A 17,860-nucleotide genomic window follows, 5' to 3' on the forward strand; every position below is an offset into this window, starting at 1 on the left:
AGCTCATCAGCACTAAAAGCACAGTTCACCTCTAATTTACAGATCAGGGAAGCATTAAAAACATCAGAAAACTGTGAGGCAGTCAAGGGGTTAATCGAACGCAGACGACGCGCAGGGGCACGTGATTCGACTCCTGCGGAAGGGATCGAAGTTGTAAACAGAACCGGTAAATGGTCTGAGACACGCATTGCTGCACAGATTTCCTCCACAGAGACAGACAGTCCAAACGATGATACTAAATCCAAAGTGTGTCGCCAATTTATATTTTCTTTAACCTCCAGTGTATAAAAAAGATAAATGCACTGAATGTACACTGGATCTATGTTATTAACAGGAATCAGAAATTATTATCATGCTCCTAATCATCTTTGCAATCATACATTACAAGGTCTGTGTACATAAATCCCATAGCATTTAGCACTTAAGGCATTACATCAACAGTGTGGCGCTCAGAGGAAGAGCCTACTGGAACTGCCACATCCACTTTGGGTGGAAGTAATTAGATAAGACACTTAATGACAACATGTTGACTAGATGAGATGGGAACCACATGGGCACAGTGTGCAGTCTGCCCTCTAATCCCACCTATCTGTTACCATTTCACAAGATACAAGGGGCTATTAGATGTGTGTTGGCCTCCCGCTCTCATCTCTGGCCACAAAAGCAAGTAGTAGACCTCATAAAAGCAAAGCTATAAAGCCTCAATGTAAAACTTTAAATTAAAAAAATTGCCCAACAGACTGCAAAAACCGCACTAGAATAACTATAAACCTCTAAGTGATGCTGAATAAATCTCTGTGCTGCAAACTACAGTAAAAAAGAAATTCACATCTGGGGATCAGATTGCTTATTTTATCATACAGCCATTTTCCTATTCAAGGAGGGCAGTAAATCACCTCTAATTGGATCTCATATGCAGCATGTGTTTAGAGACTGCAACTCCAACCCCCAAAATCCCCATGGTGAAAAAAACAATGCAGTGAAAGAATAATATGGGCTTTATACAACTTTAACTGCCTGTATGTTTAGTCCATTTTCAGCTATTATATAGGAGGATACTAATGAAGTATGCTGAATTCATGAAACATATGAAAACCTATGTTTTCTATACTGCATGAACGGATGTGGCACATCAAAGATAAACAGATCAGGGAAATCATTTCTTTATGAGGAGTTATGAAACTCAAAGCATTTGCATTTCTATTTCTGTCCGCTCTCAGCAAGTGTCCATGACTGTCATGGATTAAGGGCTTCAGATGTAACCTCATCAAGCAGAGGGCAGGTCACTCTAACATTGTTAGCTCCAGAGTGAAAGGGTTGTATCATAATGTTGAAAGGGAAATGATGATCTCAATGGGATTTATCTGTATAAATAAAGGTTTGAAATTAAATGAAAAGCTCAGTCCCATTCCCTCAATCATTTATCTTTTTCATTGAATTTTCTATTTTGGGAATACATTTACACAGGCAGGATTAACCACATTCTCGTATCCTCCTGTGGGCGTGTTAGGGTATAATTAGCAAATTATTGATTACATTAGCTGAAAAAACAACTTGCATCCAGATCAAAATGCTTTTTATGGAGATAAAACATACTGAACACCAGAAAAAAGAATTGGGCTTGCATCATAAAGATAGGGGGTCAAAATCATCCATCAGAAGTAAATGGAATACCGACAGATCAAGGAGGCCACCCACATTCAATGTTATGTTATTATCTCCCGCTTTGTGGCACCCTTCCAGAAAGCCAAGTTAACTCCAGAGAGACGTGGTTAAAAGCCACAGAAAAAGCAAGACAAATATTTAGGTAAAACTACTATGATATATACTTCCACACTCAAATTAAAAAACTAAAATAAGGTTGTGAAAATCGCATCAGCACAGCAACAGAAACAAGTTTAAGAAGGCTATGTGTGATGGATGAGATTAAGGATATTTACCAAGGCACACCCAAATGGCATCGTCCGGCGGGGACTTTAGGTGGCCGAAATCGAGCGCCCCCTCATTACCGCGTGTGTAACAGGTGCACACGCAGGTAAAACCGTTTGGAAAAGAAGGGACGGTGTTTTTTTCCAAAACAGCGTGAAAGTAAGGGCTACACAACTTTATGAAAGGCAAAATGGGGAATACGAAGTTTTTAAAGTGAAGCAATCGGATTGTTTTTCCTGCATCGGCGTGAAAGGAGGAGTAGAAAAGTAAGTTAAAACTTTACCGTGTTTGTGAGTAGCATCTGCTCGGATAAGTTGTTTGACAACATTTACCTTGTTCTGCAGACATTTCCATATTTCTCAAATAAACTTTTACTCAGCTTGAACCATAGTATATTTATGGGCAAATGTATAATTGGCAGTCCAGTTAACATTCATTTTAATATGTATTATACATCCATGCTTCCAAAGTTGTTGGCTAAGCAAAGATGATAGCCGGAAGTGACATATTGACTGCTCGTCATCAAAACGAAAGTGCGTAATTTATCCACAATTCAAGAATTTTTCAATTAATTTTATTTTCCACTCTCCATTCCATTTTCGTGTTTACCTTATAACACTAAATGCCAATTATTTCTTCAAAACGTTTGAAGTGTTGCAACATAACCTGCTGTAGTTTTCAATGTCTTATGAACAATAATGTACAAGACAAACCTATACATCCTCAATGTAAAAACAGTGCAAGATTGACATGAGTAGAGACTTAACTCCTTTTGCGTTTATATGTTGCATACTTTAGTGATGCGATGTCTTGCTGTGGAGTTTGTGTGTTTTTGTGCAATATTCGTTGTGTTTATTCCATAGGTTTATTCATGTGGCGCCCGTTGTGGTGTCCATGGTCTATGGCTTGACTTACAGTAAGTCACAGCCTCTTTCTTTAGTGGCATTCTTTAATTGTATGATAATGTTGTGCTCGGATGTTTATTGTTGGCTATTCTTTCTACATATGGTTGGACGATATACAAATATGAATCGAAAGGAGAAAATGTTTTGCACATCAGTCAGAGATTTTGCTAAACTGTTTATATCTGTGTGATAGTCGTGTTTTTAAGGTGTATATACAAATCTGTACTCATAACTTTTATCTCCCTTTCTTAATATTGTATTTGGCTTCTGGGCAAAGTTGCAGATAAAGAAAACGACCCGAGGGCATCATTACTTTTTACATGATGAGGGAATCATTGATTTAAAGGAGGGAATACATTTGATTTTCTTATATGATTTGCTCGATGATCCTAAAACAGTCCAATCTTTATTGTTATTTCATTCAGAATAACCCTTTCTATTGACATCAAATTAAATATTAGCAACTTTTTATAACAAAAATATCTTACAAATTAAGGTGCAGTACATTTTAGCAACCAGACATACAAACTGGCTCAATATTATAGTCTATGGTTCAAACTGTGTTGAACTACTTTATCGCATTTAAGGAGGAATACGTTTGTTTGTTTGTTTGCGTCTCTCCTACATTGAAATACCTTTATTGGCAAATATTGACACTTAACAATTATGTTTGACCAGGTATCTTTAAATGCTGAAGAGTGACTAAAGAGAATCAAATTCTTTATTTTTCTCTCATACTCATCAGCATTTCTAAGAATCCGTTTTGAGTGCTTGAAAAAAAACTTTTAGTGAAGCCGTTGAAATGTTTTATTTTGTGCGAGTTGACATCAAAGGACTGTACTAGCACTAATGCCCAGGCGGCTTCAAATTGCAGGGAATGGCTTAAGTGGAGATAAATCCTTTCAGATAAATACTCCAGAGACCAAAATTGTAGTGTAAATACTAAGTAAAAACGTTAAGCAAAGAAGAATGTGTCATTTAAAGTGACACTTGTAGAGTTGCATCATTCTAAAGGTTTTTGTACTCTTTTCTTGAACTCTTTGAAATCTTCACATAATCAAATGAACTCTATCAGATGGCTGTGATTGATGAAGGAACACATTGCTTGTGGTGCTGAGTTTGATGTTCTTAATGATTTATCACAGTGCCTTTGCTATGTTCCCCTGCCAAACCATTTTGCTGTCTTTTTTCTATCATATTTGCTGGAACAAAACAAACATAGTGCACAAACCCGCCGTTAGTTGTTGCATGTCTGTTGAAAGCCAGGATAAGGCCAGAGCAAGGCTTGAATCAAAGCTGTGGTACTGGAAAGTGCTCATATTGTGTGTCTTGAATATTAAACTGGGCAGACTGGTACTCAGTAAGACACTGAGCTTAGCAGACATGAGCAGACGGTTTGGCCACGATCTGTAAGACATTGTTAGTTTACCAGACAGTGAGGAGCTCTGTCTCCTGGATGAGCACAGAGCTTTGGGAGGGTGGTGGTGTGCCAGAAGCTTCCTAGACAAGCAACAAACAAAGCAGAAAATACAGATATTAAACTGTGCCGCAGTAGAACCACAAGAAAGCAGGGATAAAGGACAGCAGTACCTAACCACTCTGTGAATGTGAATAACGACACTTACGTAACCGAGTACTCTACATGTTAGCATTTGGGGTTATGCACTTCTATTCCAAGCCTTTGCGGGGATTACTGATGATGGCAACATCATCCAATAGGAATTATCTAATATGGGCCGTGTCATTAAGTAAACGGAAAGGATGAGAAAGAAGTAAAACAAATGTGTGCGTATAATATGTGAAAAGAAAGATACATACAGTATACATTGCATTGTGTCTAAAATAGCAGGCTCAAATATTTTAACAGGGGTTGAACATAATCATGAGGAACGACACAAGATGCTGTGCAGCTTTCAATTATGATAAGGTATAGTCTTTCAGTCCACATGGATGCACAAATGCACACAAAGACACAGGCAGACACACCGTCACAAATACATGAAAAATGTAAACGACATCCTTCCTTGTTAGAAACAATTAGCATATCCTAAAGGGTGTGTGTGTGTGTGTGTGTGTGTGTGTGTGTGTGTGTGTGTGTGTGTGTGTGTGTGTGTGTGTGTGTGTGTGTGTGGTGTGTGTGTGTGTGTGTGTGTGTGTGTGTGTGTGTGTGTGGTGTGTGTGTGTGTGTGTGTGTGTGTGTGTGTGTGTGTGTGTGGTGTGTGTTTGTGTGTGTGTGTGTGTGTGTGTGTGTGTGTGTGTGTGTGGTGTGTGTGTGTGTGTGTGTGGTGTGTGTGTGTGTGTAGGTAGTGTGTGTGTGTGTGGTGTGTGTGGTGTGTGTGTGTGTGTGTGTGTGTAGTGTGTCGTGTGTGGTGTGTAGTGTGTAGTGTGTGGTGTGTGTGGTGTGTGTGGTGTGTGTGTGTGTGGTGTGTTGTGTGTGTGTGTGATGTGGTGTGTGTGTGTGTGGGTGTGTGTGTTGTGCTTTTCGGGTGCAATGTTCACTCTCCGTCTATTGTTTAATGCTGGGATTAAAAAACTAAATTTGTATTCCTAAATGTTTGATTCTAATATTCAGATGTGGTGTGTCCGTTTTCAACATGCATTAATAATTCAGGATGCTTGCGTGAAAGGGAACTGGACCATTTATAGCTACAAATGGATACTATTTTGTTTGATGGGGAAAAAGGATGCTCCTCTCTGCATTCAAGCCAGCAGACATGCAAAGGGGAACACAACTCAGCACACATATCACGTTGATGGCTTGATGGCATATACATTATGCACAAGGCAAGAGATGCCAGTGAATGTATGACAAATAAGAAACTGAAGCATAGGGAAGGCTGAAGGCTGGGGTAGAGGAGGGGTAACCAGCAGCTGTGAGTGGCAGGTAGAGAAAAGTGCATCACCAGACACGGCAGCAGTAATGACCAGCAGTGTGATCCTGCCAGGTTGTTAAAACCAGCAAGTGTGCTTGATTGTGGTCGGACTGGAACTAGCATTTCATTTTATTGTTTACCAGTCGAAGATATATTTCTTTGGGATCTAAAATGTAAACTTACAGATAGTATGTCTTGTATATTGTCCGGCTCAGTCAGTAGGGGCTTGGACTGGGAGCTGTAGGGTCGCCGGTTCAAGTCCCCGAACAGATGTAACATATGGAAGTGTGGACTACTTGGAGAGGTCCCAGTTCACCTCCTGGGCCCTGCCGTGGTGCCCTTGAGCACCCCCCCACTCCTATTGCTCCCCGGGCGCTGTACAATAGCTGCCCACTGCTCCTACTACTAGGATGGGTTAAATGCAGAGAACAAATGTCACTGTGTGTGATAGGGCTGCTCGATTATGGAAAAAATCATAATCTCGGTTATTTGGGTCAATAATTGATATCACGATTATTAAAAACGATTATCCATTTACTTTGAAAACATCCATTTATTGAAAAAAAAAATGTGAACAGTATGTTTTTAACAGTTGATTACCCTGAACTTTAAGTATAACTCAACTGAAAAAAAAAAATGAAATAAATAATCGTTTTATTTCGTTTCATAATCGTTGCAAGCCAAAATCGTAATTGCGATTAAAATACGATTAATTGAGCAGCCCTAGTGTGTGCTGTGTGCTCTGCATGTGTGACCATTAAAGAGGGTTCAATCCCTCCAATTCTATATATTGTAAAGCTCTTACTGGCACATTTGTGATTTTGGGAAATTATTGTAGTCATATTTCAGAAAGTAATTACAAATATTTACATTTTTCCAAAGCTTTTGACGAATAAACAATGTTTCTTTTTTTAGACCCTATTGGAATTCTAGTAATGTTTTTGCATTTGTTTAAAGAAGATCTCTGAGGCTTGACATGGTAAACTCACCCATCATGCCAGACAGTCCCCCTGCAGCCTGTTTCTCATGTACTGTAGGAACAATAGCAACCTGTTAAACCCCAAGGTCCCCGTCGGCGGGGACCCTGTTTGTTTGTTCACGACACTGTCTCAGGGGATCTTAATATTTAAGAACCTATTAATGTGTTATACCAGATTAATGGAAATAATCTCAGCTAATTGACGATACAAACCATTTTTACCAAAACAAAACACAAGTCTCATAAGAAGCATCTAAATGACCCCTTAGCGAAAAATGCCAACGGACATTGGCACAGAACTCAAGATAAAAGTACCCTTATTACTTATCGTAGCTGCACATACAATATATCCGATTAAAGCTGAGGTTCCACAGATTATTTAGGTATATAGTATCATCACTGAGTGATCCGGACTCGCGACAGGGGAAGCAAATACAGACATCACAACACGTACCTTTACGGAGCTTCTAGGGAGATCGTCTCACCGTAGCTGTCAATCTGATCAAAATACGTGTTCAATGGCATTAAAACGTATAAAAAAAAGATTTAATTTATGATCCATAATTCAATTTTTATGTAAAAATCGGAGCGGAAATGTTAACTGCTAATGGTAGCCACCAGAGTGGCTGCTGCTTCCGGTCTAGTTTCACACACACACACACACACACATTACCAAATAAGGACTATGTGGGAGTTCCCCTCGATTCCATTGGCTCTAACGGTCAGAAAGAGATGTCACATGTCAAAATCCAGCAAGGGGGGCCAGAGATATGGAAAATCCACCCAAATGGCCCCAGAAGAGGTTTTTTTTTGCTAAATCTGTCTAAAAAGGTCAAATATCACTTGTTTTGCATCAATCTTGATACAGGGTACTTATTATATGTTGTACTTTGGATTCCTAAAGCTTTTAGTCTACTAACCCATCATCCAAGGTTAGTTTTCACTATAAGTACAAAATATTTTTTGGACGGACACTATAACTTACAGTTTTTTACCATGTTCAATCTGAATTTTCTTTAAAATAAAAAACATCCATATTGAATCTGACTTTTTTACATCCAACTCACAGGTTTATCATTACTTTGAGAAAAAAGATTATTAATTTAACCCTTTTAGAAGGGAAGATATGGTCATTTGTTCTGGGAATGTCATTTTCGAGCCTGAAACCTGAAAAACAGGCTCGGGGTTTAACAGGTTTTAAGTGGAGTGTGGGAGATTGAGGGAAACCAAATAATGTCTGATTTCAATTAAAGGCACAATGATTAGGATTTTCCTAAAAAAACAATGTATGGGCTCCTACAAAAACAACCCTCCCAACCATAAAGGAATACTTCAGCCCCCCCCCCCCCCCCCCCCAGCAATTGTGAAGCCATGATGACGTTTTGATTATTCAATTAAATGGGGGCAACATTTAACAACTGCAAAGAATAAAGTGATCATGCGTCTAGATAAATGATAATTGGATTTACTGCACACCTATCTTTTGAGAGTTTCTAAACTGATGTTTAGATATCGTTTTACTGTTGTTAAGCATGACTTCACTTTCCTTCAATTCATCAAGACTTTTATCCTGACCACATTAATAATCAGCTGTAATATAAGATGCTACAACCCTACAGAGTCGATAGCATGGCTGCAGGTTAGGTCTTGTTATCCAGTAAGGTGCTGAGTGTGTCCAACAGGTGCGTGGTGCCTGAGAGTGCAGCTGGAAAGTAACACTTTTATATATCTATCAAATCTGCTCTATTTATAGCATGTTTTGATCTTCATGGATTGATGCGCTTCCTCACCTACATAAGATGGTAATGAAAACAAAGTTGCTCAAAGTCAATTTCCCTGTGGTCCAGTTGCTATGCCAGTTATCATACCCCCCCCCCCCCCCCCCCCCATGTAATTCAATAAACGGGCCTGAGGCCTTCTGCTTCTACAGGGAACTCTGTTTAACTCTCACACCTCTATCAGACTGTAGCTGAAGATCCTCAAATATATCCTCAGACCTTCCAGCCGTGAGAGCTAGCTGGCGTGATCACAGTGAGTTGGCAAAACTTAAATTCCTCTTGTCGACGAAAAAGGATTTGATCGTTTTTGCTGCTATCTCTGATATTGAGCCAACGAGGAGGATACACTTTTATTTTTCACATATACTTACAAAACATGCTCATACTTTAGGCTAATGTAATGGTATGTCTTCAGAGGAGTCAAATCAGGTTGCCAAGCAGATGGGTTTTAAAGCCTTTGTAGCCTATTCCCAGTCACACCCCTCAGGAGCCCAATCCATCATCTGCTGATCTGTCTGTGAGTCTGCACCAGTCCCTCCCTCTCATTAAGGAAATGAAAGCCTTAATTGGAAATTGTGTTAATTCTCTGACATGTTTGAAACCCTATCTCCCATTCACTTTTACTAAATTGGAAACACACTTGACAAATTTGGGGCGGCAGCTCCACTGATGCATATCTGATGTTTTCATCTTCGCCCACTTTCAACAATAGACGCCTCATTATGAGCCTAATGATTAATGCCCAAAATAACTTGGAAGCATGCTGGTTCACCAAAACGAATCTGTGTTGTAAAACTGGACCCGAGTAGTGGCTCGTTGCTCTAACAGTCGCACATGAATAACAAGATGATTTAGATGACAAGTACAGTGGCATAATAGATGCTTCATTCATGTAGGACACAAACACGATTAATATGAATGCATCTACACAGATGAGCATGTGCCAGCTTCAAACACCCCAGCTGTTTTACATATTATTCATGCCCTTTGACTTGTCAAAGCCCTTCTTCTTTTGACCTGTGATGTCTACAAATTAAACATGAAACAGCGTCCTCGTGCTTTGAGCTGTGTTTCTCTTGTTTAGGCTACAGAATGAATAAACAGTGAAAACAGAGAAGAGCTAGATGCACCCTTGCCACTACAATACACTCAGGCAACAAATTCGATAGGCATGTTTTCAGCATGTGAACGGTCAGGCTGGATGTAAAACGATTTTTTTGTTTACATTGAGCACACAGGACACCACATTATGTGGGTATTGCCTCTACTATGATCCTGTCTTAACAATATATATTAGAAATAAAAATCAACTTATGCATACAAGGAGTTAGATAATAACATGTACAACTATTTTTGTGCATCGTGCATTTGGAGGCAGTGAGATACCAGTGGCTGATGGCAGTCATTGATGCATCTGTTGTAATAATAGACTCTAATTATAGTAAAAAAAGATGATTAAAATGAAAAGAAGCTTAGTTTAAGAGCAGTACTGCTGTCAGGATTTGGGGTGTGTTGTCAGTCTTGGAGGCAATATCTTTTTGGATACACAAGACTACAGCTCTGCCAGATCACTGCTGTATGCTGGATGTGTTTTGTGCAGTGTTTATCAATCAGTGGACGGTTTTGAACCAAGGTTTCCTGTAGAGCTAGAATATAAGTGGATGTTATGCTCACTAAATAACAAATTTAAGGGATAAAGGGCGCCATTAAACCATAATTTTCATCCACGATTAATCTGCCGACAGTTTCCTTGAATAATAATAATGCTATCAGAATTGTTTTCTCAGAGCCCGCATGACTCAAAACTAAAATGAAAAAAATCTGAAAGGACTGAGTCGCTCAGCCTCAAAGGTGGGACACGTTTTCTGAGCTTTGATGCGTTTGGCTTTGTTTATCAGTGGATCACCAAATGCTAGCTGGATCAATCACATACTGGGATTTAGCCCTTTTCCGGATTGTTGGAAAAGCATTTATGGGTGTTGACTGAGAATCAGCTCCAATTAGTAGCTTGGGATGTGTTCTAAGCCCAACCTGGCTGATTTTGGCACAGGTTTAATGACTAATCTGGCATGGGTTGGGCAATCGGGAGTACTGGATTCAACTAAATTGCGGTTACTTGGCTACATGAGCGCACCACATTAGAAAGATTCAGGTTGAACATTGAAAGTGGCTCTTTAACAGAGCAACAAAAGTGAAGGAGACAACAAATGTGTCCGTACAAGCCTAACAGGAAGACAAAAGCCAACATGCTGGGATCAATTCTGACCGGGGTGTTTGTCTCACTATCTATCATGTTCTAGTTTACTTCCCCAAAGTCTGTGTGGCTGTTTAGCATATGAATATTGAGATATGATAAAAGGAGTTTAGAGAGGGCTGATGAATATGTGCGGCTTTGAAGCGGTTGTTTTGTGATCGCGTGCAGATGAGAGCGTGGGAGGTGTTGTGTATGGATGTGTGTGTGTCTGGAAGTGCTGATGAGGGTGACATTTGTGCACACAGTGAGAGCTTTCACCGCCAGATTTGGTGCTTCTTTCTCTAAACCCTAAACCATCCATCAAGGAGAGGTAAGAACTCTGCAGTTTAGTCTAACACATAGTCAGCGCTAAGGTGATGAATCCATGATGTATGTGCAGAGTGCTGAAATCCTTTAATGTGTGCGGAGAGCGGTATCTTCACTTTGACACACACACACACACACACACACACACACACTACACTACAGGATTTCAGCACACTGCACATATACCGTGGATTCATCACCTTAGCAACCAGTCGATTGAAAGATGATGAATCATGCCAAAGACTGCTAATTTCTTTGCAGTTGTCAAACATGAACAATGGGTGGTTAAAAGGAGTCGCAGAACCGTCACCACAGACAGAATGTTATATATATATATATGTGTGTGTGTTTGTTATGTGTGTGTGTGTGAACTTCAAAGAAAACCATAAAAAGAGGAAGAATGAAGAAAATACAAACCAAGGCCAACTGGAGGATAGTCTGAGGAGGAAAGGCGATTTGGACATGTACTGTAATGCTCTTTGTTTATACTTCTGACTGACCAGAAGTGAATAATGTAAGCTCCTCATCAGCATGCCAGATGTGCTTTCTTTTAAAACACAACAAGGCTAGGCATTTTTCAAATAAATAAGCAGAAATTATGTTACTCACACCTTTTTTAAGGGGTCTATTACATGAAGATTGCAGCTGCTGTATATGTGATAGGACATCAGGGATCAAGAGGAATGTATAAATGCAAAAACACCCATCCCAACCGAAATCTGCTTCAGAGACCTGTCAACCAGTGTGACAAACAGCCCCCCTGATCATTTCAGGTGAGAGTGGATGGTGTCAAAGCAGTGTATGATTTCCTGCAGGTCTCCATTAAATGAAGCTGTAACAACACATCTGACCTCATCTTCTTTGCACTTGAAAGTGACAGAATGGGCCCAGATGCAATTCCTGACAAATAGGAGTCTTTGATAAGAGAAGAAGGGTCGGAGGGTTTCTATCTGCGAGTAATGTCTGCTGAGAGAGCTGACAAATCCCACCATTACAGCAGTGATGCTATAAAATACATGTATCATGTAAATAAAAAACATGGACAAGCATCAGCTTCTGATGCTGTCAGATTGAAGAGAGGCACTGCAGTCACAAATAATGTGAATCATTTAAAAGAGACAGCCTCAAATACTGGTGCCTGAAATAGTGCAACTAATCAAACATAAGATGCAAATATTGCCTCAGTAGATAGCTGTAGAATCCACAACAATACTGAATGTGAACATTTTATGTCGAGCAGTATCGTGAAGCTTAACAGCTCCCTCTGCTGGACAACATCCTGAAAGCATGTGCTGCATCAGACAGTTGGACAACGGCCTTTTCTCAATGGAGCTTTGATGTTGCTCTCCTGTTTTCATCTTTGAAGTGCAAGGAAAGGAGATTCTTTGTTCTATGAGGTTTAGTAAGATGTATATTATAATGATCTACTCTATCCACTGGCTTGTTGATTTTCTTATGTGAAGTGTGTGTGTGTGATTAACAATCCATGATCATCAACCAGATGATTACTGAAATCAATACCAAAACTATGAGTCCACAATTACAGAATAATTATCAATACAAAGTGATTATAATATTATATATTTGGACCTGTAATACTTTTTTATCAATCACTCAGTCATGGCCTCAGTATTTGTACTTACTCACTATATCGTCCCAATAGTTTTATGTAACTTTCATAACATTTGCTGCCAATTCCACAAACCATTATTTTGTAACGAAATTATTGAGCAACATCATGAACTGAATTGAAAGCAATGTTTATGTCATTAGCTTTGTCTTTTGTGTATTGACTTCACCTATCAGTCCTATTTTTAATATTTCATATTACCAATAGAAATATGAAGAAAATAAACCAATCAAAATACCACAGTTTCTGGATGTGTCCTATTAAGTGAGCGACAACATTGTTTGGTATTTATTGTGTAAGACAAGAAAAAGCATTAAATCTGGACGTTTGAGAAGCTAGAAGTAGGAAAATATGTTTGCGAATCATTGCAGCTTTAACAGATTTATCAATAATGAAAATCACATTCAGTTGCAGTCCTTAACCGAATGGTATCAAAGATTATTTTAAGATTTGCACGTGACGGATGTAGAACTCAAAAGTCATCTTGACAACCTCGGGACAGCTGATATTATTTTTGCTGTTAAGGGTCTGATGATGTCTAACCCTCAATGTGAAATGTATGTGGGAGCTGGTGGTGTGGAAGGTGCCATGTCGTGGTCGCAGTGTTCCCTCTTCTCTACGGGTCACTCAGCAAGAGAGTTCCTGTGGGCAGAGTGAGAGAGCATCACACTCTGCCACACATTTGTCCTCGAAAAACCACAGTCATCTTCATATGCAAAAAAAAAAAAAGCTGAAGTCAGAAATTAGAGCTGTGGCTGTTCACACAAGTTGTGTTTGTAATATAAAATGTTACTGTTAAGACATTTCTGCGTCTTAACGTAGCTAGGTTCGACAACTACAGAACTAATGATGGAAATATTTTAACTTTAATGCTCCTAAGACACGTTGAGGACTTTTGATGCCTACATTTTCTAAAATCCATGTGACATAGTGAGGTTTCCATCAAAATGTATTACACATTTAACCAAATTTCGAGGAAAATTGGCATAAAATATTGCAAATAAATCTTGTTTTTTTCCCCCACAACCATTATGCAATTATAACTAGATTGAAATTATTCCAGTCCTCCAGTATGAAAACCAGCAGATGAACCTTTTATGGTTAAAAGCGATGGACAAAACATTTTTGGGAGCTTTTTCCCTTTTATAATAGTAAAACTAAAGATAGCTACGACATGTGGAGAGAAAGGGCATGACATGGAGCAAAGGGTCGTGAGTCCGATACAAACCCGGCCGCTGTGGTCAGGTTGATAACATTTCTAACAAAGCTTCCTTCGCACCATGTCTATTCCACACTATTAGCACACCTCAAGGCAGTAACAGCAAATCTCCTGTGCTTCCATGTGTCTCTCTGGAAAGAAAGTCATACACTATTCATAAGGGCCGAATCGTTGTGTATTATTTATTAGAGAGGTCCTTGTCTGAGGCTTTTATAAACTCAGGGTGGATACCTTTTAGACACTATTTGTTTTTAGTTTAAAACATCAACTTGTAAAACATACTCCAATACAAGTTAGTCTTGCAATTAATGATAACTTAATTAAAAGTTCATAACTATTATCAGATAAATGTATGTAAAGTATTACATGTATACGTACTGTTTCAGTAACTTAGTTTAGTGTTACTGAGGAGCCAAAGTCCAGGAAGGTTGTGAACCGTTGTGTTAATCTTGTGTTAATCTTGTTAATCTTGTTAACCCCTGAATTGTAAACGAGAAGACTCATGAAGTGGCAAAAAAAATGTCTCCAATTATACCATCCATTATACCATCATAATTTAGTACCGCTAATTCTATATTGTATATATTTTCGTATGTTACTTTACAGTATTGTTTCTCTGATGATAGGAGTAATATGTTTCAGTTGAAGGATTCATCTTTGAGAACCAGGTTGTAAAATTATCCTCGCACTTACTTTGGCTTCCAGTAGAGGGCAGCAAAACACTTATAAATGTGCCACAGGCGAGCAGAGGCTCTTCAGCTCAACAACAGGTCTGTCCTGAACTACTCCTGGCTCTGTAAATCCTTTGCAGCATGTGGATAAACAAGTGGTGTCGAGTTTGTACCTCTTGCGTATCTTCTACTGGCCCTTATCTGTGCTGTTCTTTATATACATTTTTCTTACAGTTTGATGGCTTTAGTTTAACTTATGTATTGTATTGCCCAATATTGAGGTATTGCTTTTTTTAGAACACACATATCACTATTCCGTGTCATTTATCGATCAATATATACTACCAAAACCTCCCAAAGAGCATAGTGGTGTCTAAAACCTGATTTATTTTTCTCATATTGGCTGGAATTACTTTACTGGAATCAAGAATTCACCGTCCTATGAGCAGCTGTATGTGAGACTTGACTCATTACATTGAAGGGTTTCCATTACATATTTTTGTCAGTATGGGGGTATGTATGTATGTGATGGCCAAAACGTCAAGAGGTAACTTTAGAAAGAGAAAATGCAAGCCATTCACTGAAAATGCTTCAACGTGGCTTAAACATGACTTTATATGGTCACTTACACCATAACAGGCCGTCAAAGAGAACCAGCTGCTTCTTCATAAATACTTTAACTAAGTCATGGATTGGTAAAGTTTTATTTTTGACGTGCAACCAATACAAAATATTTAAAAGAACAGATCAAATCTAAAGAAGGCAACAACCCACTGAGCAATAGTGACGCTCTGCAACATTAAATCCATTACAGGCCTGTGAAAGTAACACACCCCTAAGCCCCAAATCTCTTTAATACAACACCCAGTAGGAAAGTAATAAGCTCTTTACCGATAGCTAAGATGCGCCAGCACTCAGCAACACTAGTGCCTCTGCTTTATATTCAGTAAAGTACCAATTGAATACAGGTGACCATATATTTGAAGACATTTTTGAGGTTATCGTTTGCTACTATCATGGCCAGGACACTACTATGCAATAATATTGAAATTTAAATCTCTGTAAAGAATATCTGTGGTTAAACATGGCTTGTATTGCAGCTAAAACGTTGGCCTGAAATGCATTTAAACTTTTAGAAATATCTACAGAATGATAAGTATTTACTTTATCCCACTCTTTGGCATATTGGACTGGAAACAAAACAAGCACATACAACATCACTGTGGGTTTTCAGAAATTATAAAAGTCTTTTGTCCCTATTTAAAAAAACATTTCTTCTAAAACTAAAAGATATAATTTATCCAAAAATGATTTTAAAAAAATGGCAAAATGATTATTAATTTAAAAAAGTGTAGCAGTGCTGAACAGCTCTTTGTCATTAGTAAACATCTGGCATATTGTTTGTTTTTCAGAAGATATACGAGTGATTTTGGTGTTTCATATAGACTAGAGTTCATACTTTTTTAATGCACCTATTGATATTTGAAAATCTATGATCGCCTACATCTGGACTTTTTCGCTTTGGGAGTTGGGAGCATCTGAAGGAAATTCATGCAAATATGGGGAGACCCCGACTGTTTTATGTGCCCAGAAAAAGTAGCCCTAAATAGTATCTTTTAAATGAAATGCACATGAAAAGGTTACTTTTTAAGCATGAGGTACTTAAAAAAGCAGTTATCAATATCTCCATAATATGCATGAGCAGGTGTAACCTTGATATCTTGATGAGTTGTCAGATATGTTTGCAGTGGCTGCTGGATTAGATATTAACTTTGGCCTAAATCACGTTATGCTGACAGACATACAAATGGATAATCCAAGGTGTGCCTTTAAAAGCCAGACCTTGGCCACCAGGATCCACATGTAGCAGGGTCCTCTCCATCCAAGAAATTAAACTGAAGGGCTGATTGAAACCGCAAGCCGCAAACATGAACGGGACAGAGGGAGCATTTTTTTACATCCCTATGGTTAACACCACTGGCGTTGTCAGGAGTCCTTATGAATACCCTCAGTACTACCTTGTCAACCCAGCAGCTTTCGCCGCCCTGGGTGCCTACATGTTCTTCCTCATCCTTGTTGGCTTCCCCATCAACTTCCTCACTCTGTTCGTCACCATCCAACACAAGAAGCTGCGTACCCCTCTAAACTACATCCTGCTGAACCTTGCTGTGGCTAACCTCTTCATGGTGTTTGGAGGATTCACCACCACCATGTACAGCTCTATGCACGGCTACTTCGTCCTAGGACGCCTCGGCTGCAATATTGAAGGATTCTTTGCTACCCTTGGTGGCGAGATTGCCCTCTGGTCACTGGTTGTCCTGGCTATTGAAAGGTGGATCGTTGTCTGCAAGCCCATCAGTAGCTTCCGCTTCGGGGAGGATCACGCAATCATGGGTTTGGCCTTCGCTTGGGTGATGGCTTCAGCTTGTGCTGTGCCCCCTCTTGTCGGCTGGTCTCGTTACATCCCTGAGGGCATGCAGTGCTCATGTGGAATCGACTACTACACACGTGCAGAAGGATTCAACAATGAGTCCTTTGTTATCTACATGTTTTCCTGCCACTTCATGGTCCCAATGATTATCATTTCTTTCTGCTACGGCCGTCTACTCTGTGCTGTCAAAGAGGCTGCTGCTGCCCAGCAGGAGTCTGAGACCACCCAGAGGGCTGAGAAGGAAGTCAGCCGGATGGTAGTAATGATGGTCGTTGCCTTCCTGGTGTCTTGGGTTCCCTATGCCAGTACGGCCTGGTGGATCTTCTGCAATCAAGGAGCTGAGTTCGGACCAATCTTCATGACCGTTCCGTCCTTCTTTGCCAAGAGTTCTGCCGTCTACAACCCAATGATCTACATCTGCATGAACAAGCAGTTCCGCCACTGCATGATCACCACCTTGTGCTGCGGTAAAAATCCATTTGAGGAGGAGGAAGGAGCGTCCTCTACTAAGACCGAGGCTTCATCTGTATCCACGAGCTCGGTGTCTCCTGCATAAAAGGGCCGTTGACACAGGCTCCATGATCCAATATCGAAGAAGAAGACTTCTGCTCCCCTGGTAAAACGACTGAAGGCTAACGTCTACAGAAATAACTCCTTTTTGTATTTTTACAAATGTGTTGGTTCAACCTAAAGACAGTTGCAGGAAAGGTCTGGCCATAACAGAGTTGTTCTGTATTTGCAGAATATCCAACTTAAAAATTTATTTTTTCCAAGAGGAAAGGGAAAAAACCTTTTTACAGTTGGATCATATGATACTGGCTTATTTTTAAATGTAGACGCATGTTACCAAGGCAATGTAAAATAAAACGCACTTTGCAAATGACT

The 17,860-nt window shown here is 39.5% G+C and overlaps 1 protein-coding gene and 1 long non-coding RNA gene across 2 annotated transcripts in view; both read left to right on the plus strand.

Annotated features, from left to right (window-relative positions):
- Window positions 1–1,977: 1,977 nt before the first annotated feature.
- The window catches only part of LOC117542993, a 41,605-nt gene continuing 25,722 nt past the window's right edge, over window positions 1,978–17,860 (plus strand). Inside the window, exon 1 of the long non-coding RNA XR_004568514.1 lies at window positions 1,978–2,195. This is a non-coding gene — a long non-coding RNA (uncharacterized LOC117542993). The remainder of the gene's footprint in view (window positions 2,196–17,860) is intronic.
- LOC117542992 (rhodopsin) lies at window positions 16,473–17,531 on the plus strand. The gene has a single exon (XM_034210936.1). It carries the CDS (start codon window positions 16,473–16,475, stop codon window positions 17,529–17,531), a length of 1,059 nt encoding a protein of 352 aa, XP_034066827.1.

This window comes from Gymnodraco acuticeps, unplaced genomic scaffold (genome assembly GCF_902827175.1).
Source record: "Gymnodraco acuticeps unplaced genomic scaffold, fGymAcu1.1, whole genome shotgun sequence".
In the NCBI taxonomy this organism is placed as follows: domain Eukaryota; kingdom Metazoa; phylum Chordata; class Actinopteri; order Perciformes; family Bathydraconidae; genus Gymnodraco; species Gymnodraco acuticeps.